We start from the raw sequence: 4,203 nt of genomic DNA on the forward strand, positions 1-4,203 counted from the left end.
GTTGGGGCAGGGGAAACAGCCTTATTGCAAGGCACTTCTTCTCAGCCTAGGAACTGCAACATTCTTGAATAGGATCGTGAGTTTGCTGAGAATTATTTTGTAGAAAAAGGCCATGAGCAACCTGCTCGTTACCCAAGGTGGGACTGGAGACATCCAATGGCGTCCATCAGCCTGCATTTGTCTGGGATTCTAACAGGGGCTCCCAGCACGTGCATCCACCCAACAAGAGCAGGAACATCTGGAAACAGCTGCCGTCAGGCTATTCTGTTTCTGCAGAGGGAAGGCACAGTCTCCAATGACAGAGGTGGTGCAGTCAGCTGAGACACTTGGATCTAAATGGCACTTTAACATGAGCAGCCCAGTTCTTGCTAATGCAGATTGAGGGGTTTAGTTCTGCTAAAATCTGTGATTTGCTATTCCAGAGGCCCGGAAGACCCTCTGCACTGCCCCAGGTCACCCCTTGCCATAAGCAAAGAAAACCCAGGCTCTGCAGAGCAATGCGCCACAATACCCAGGACCCCCTAGGACACTCACTGACATGTTCCCAAACTTTCGACACATTCTCATGCACTTTCAAAGTTGCCCCAACTCTTCCCCTTTATTTTTACACAGGCATGAATTTCACAGAGGACACTGATTAATCACGGGTCCACAAATACTCATTCTGCTGTTAGAGCTGACTGCGTCGAGAAATAATTGCCGCAGCCACCACATGGCTGTTTGATTTGTAATGGAAGGATTCCTGATAAATGCTCCAATATCAGAGCGCAAACCAGGAGACAGTGACTCAGATTCTGCAGTGGAGAGACGTACGTATTTTAATAAGTCTCAGATGTCTGCTGTCATTGCTTTGGACCTTGAGGAAAGCATCTGATCCTGTCCATCAATAGGGTTAGACTTTTTCTTGAAAAGCTGGCTTGTGGGGTACAGGAAAACGGGGTAGGATTTGAGCAAAGCTAATTGCTTTGGAACTACGCCTGCCTGAGATTGAAAACAGATGGGACATTCAGCAGATTGTTTGTTGGTTTTGTTGGCTTTTTTTTTCTTTTCTTTTATTTGTGACATCAAGTTTGGAAAGCTCATTGGTAAAAGATCACCGTGGCCAACATCATCTCCTCTCTAAGCAAGCTGAGCTGGTATCTGCTTCCTATGTTTTCTCCCAGGCATCCTTGCCGAGGTGGCTGATGAAAAACCATGTTGTACACAGGGTTGGAAGCACACCTAGTATTAAGCTTGCCTCAATACTCAGTCCACTGCTGCAGTCAGCCTGGAGAACAAGCTGGATCCTATCCCTTTTACAGCAGAATCCTTAGTTACACTGCAGGCCTATAAATGCTCCCTTAGGGACAATCCATGAATTAGAAGGGTTTCGCCTTTGGTCCCTGTTCTCCAATAATGTAAATATTTCTTATGGTTCAAATATCCACTCTCACACTCTGTACTTACACATACATGCACAATATATCCTCCACCCCTGGCATGAAAAATCCAGTCCCAGTTCAGCAAGACACTTTAGAAGGGTGAGACCTCAGTCTTCTCATCTCACCTTGAGCGTGGAGCACTAAGAGTCAAAACCCAAAACTTCTTTGGTTGAATAAACACCACGGATTTGCCATACACAGAAGGGGAGCGAATAAGGACTGCCACTGTGATGGGCTCCAGCTGCCAGGAAAACACAGGAGGCTCCTTTCAGCCCAGAGCACCAGGCAGCTTGGAGGGAAGGTCATTACTTGGTTTGTTTGGATCCAGCATCTTCCTCCTCCAATGCAATTTCCAGACGCTTCACAGCATGCGAGCACCCCCATCGCTCCCACAAATACCTCACTGCCCCAGCTCTCACCTTGCACTTCACCCTTTGGTTCTCAGCACAGGTTTGGATAAGAGAGAAACTCAGCCAGCACCCTCATTTGAAGCAAAGGGCCAGATCCTGCTCACTGCTCCAGGAATGGCATGAACACAGCAGGTCAGCATCCTTCTGCTTCAAGCCAGACCCCCAACTCCTCCCATCGAAAGGCCCTTGGGCATCAAGGGAATCAGAAGCACAGCTGGGCTCTTCTTATGCTCCAGAAGTTTAGGGTCAGGAGCAAAATACATGAGACAGCAATAAGAAGAGATCTCAGCACTATCTAACCAGTATCAGTGCTGGGACCGGCTGTTCTCAGATGAAGCCAGTGCAGTCTTGCAGAGCTGGATGATAAAACAGTAGAAGCCTCATCCTACTCCTTGTTAAGTGTCTGGTACTTGCTACTACTGGAAACACAGCCCTTGGGTTAGAGGAGCCAAGAAATCAGCTCTTACACACATCACACGCTGCAACACACAAGGCTCGTTTGTACTCACAGCTGCTCCAGAGATCGAAGCCCGTTGAAGGCGTGTTGCTGGATGCTCTGAATTTCATTTTTATAAAGGTAGCTTTCAAAAGGAGAGAAAGGAAAAAGCATTAGGATAACTGACCAGCAGTTGTGTTTCCAAAAGACATAGAAAGCAGCTATGAACCTCAAAGCAGAGCTTGCTCGTTGCATTCAAGGGCAATGCATTATAGCTGTGACATTAATATCCAAAACTTGTGAGCAAACATACTAAATGTTTGACTGGCAAACATTAGAAGTAGGCTGTTAAATTTCAAGAGGTTAAGAAATTACTGAGCTACCAACTCACAGGTATTTCAGGTTCTCCAGATCTTCAAAGGATCTCCTCACAATTTGTTTTATCTGATTGTTGTTCAGCAGCCTGTTCAAACCAAGAAAGAAAAACACAACTGGAGAATTCAGCATGCATGAGACTTGTGGCACTTTGTTTTCCAGGATGCCCACTAAAAAAATCTTGAACCCATGTGTCCCAGAGTTTAAGATTTAAAGGTTAGCAGATCAAAGCTTGTATACTCACATCAGGAAAGTCTATTAGAAGGTTTTTCACCCAAAAACAATGTCCAAAGTCTTTTCTTCACTTTTTTTGCCACAATGATGTTCATCCCAAAGTTACACTTTTGGCCAGAAATGGGATGAGGGGAAGGGAGACAGGCAGGAGGAAGGGGAGGGAGAAATTAAATTATTGCCGCTGCTCTTGTACAGCCGCGATGGTTTTTGAAGGTGCGTGGCTGTGGTCGACAATGTGCGAGCAGGGGCGTGCGGAGCCAGTTTGTTAGAGCACAAACACAGTTTAAAACACCAGTTGCCAGCAGTGTTCCAGCAGTTACAGCAGGGCAATGCTTTGTTCTAATCACTTTGTATACAAACATGTGCAAATGAAAAATAAATAAACACATAGCTGACTCCTGAGGCTGTTCAGAGACAGCCTCTTGCTATCCAGAGAACCTTGCGCCAGATTTTAACACAAAACCTATGGACAACATCGTGCCGGCAGGCGACCTCCAACTCGTGTGTGCAGTTGCCATGACCGTGCAGGGAAATGCTGGCCTGTGCCAACGACCAGAAAACCAGCTCAGCCTTGAAACAACCACCCCGTGCGCAAGGGCTGCAACCGCACCGCCGAACGCTACAAAAAGATCCTCTTCTGCAGCCACTGCCAAGCCCAACGCCGTGAAAACAAAATAAATCACTTAGAAATAGCTTTTTAATATATGATGTTTAACTAGTCATCGTGGCTGCCCAACCGCACTCCTGAGAGTCGTTCGCCACGGTATCCTGCCGACGTTCAGAGCTGGTGCAGCTTAGAGCTGAATAGCTCAGGATTTCACCAGCTACACTTATTTTTTAAGTTTGTACGTGGAGATGCAGATGGAGAGGAGAGCTGTGTACTGCAAAGATTTTTCTAGCATTGTAGGAAAACCCGCTATTCCCTCTGCAAGCAGCCAGACCTCACAATGTTGTCTCCAATTCAACACGTGCATTGGATTATCTATTTTACAAGCTCCTTTTTGTGATAGCTCTGCTCCTCAGAAACAATCTGCCACCAAAGAGCAGGTGAGAAGACACTTCAGCACTCTCCCAGCACTAAAGTCCAATTTTCTGCCCAACTTTCCCGGACAAAACAGAGCAGGGAGCGCGTCAGCCACAGCAGGCAAAGGTCCCTTCCTCAGGAGAACAGTTTGTGCAGCTCAAGGATGGAGAGAAAAGACAAAGAGATGGGGAGAAACGGAAAAAAAACCCACAAAAACATGGGAAAAGAAGACGAAGATAGAATCAAACGCTTCAGGGATGCAAGGATAAAAGGTGCCAGAGACATATGTTATGGCAGGGTCAC

General features: G+C 46.5%; 1 protein-coding gene across 1 annotated transcript in view; it reads right to left on the reverse strand.

Annotated features, from left to right (window-relative positions):
- Positions 1-2,730, reverse strand: part of LOC104275731 (peroxidasin homolog) — a gene marked incomplete at its 5' end in the record, with an annotated part of 23,797 nt that extends 21,067 nt beyond the window's left edge. Inside the window, 2 exons of the mRNA XM_009871772.1 lie at positions 2,341-2,412; positions 2,659-2,730. Of these exons, the coding sequence (XP_009870074.1) occupies positions 2,341-2,412; positions 2,659-2,730 (144 nt within the window). The remainder of the gene's footprint in view (positions 1-2,340; positions 2,413-2,658) is intronic.
- Positions 2,731-4,203: the final 1,473 nt, after the last annotated feature.

This window comes from Apaloderma vittatum, unplaced genomic scaffold (assembly GCF_000703405.1).
Source record: "Apaloderma vittatum isolate BGI_N311 unplaced genomic scaffold, ASM70340v1 scaffold30280, whole genome shotgun sequence".
In the NCBI taxonomy this organism is placed as follows: Eukaryota; Metazoa; Chordata; class Aves; order Trogoniformes; family Trogonidae; genus Apaloderma; species Apaloderma vittatum.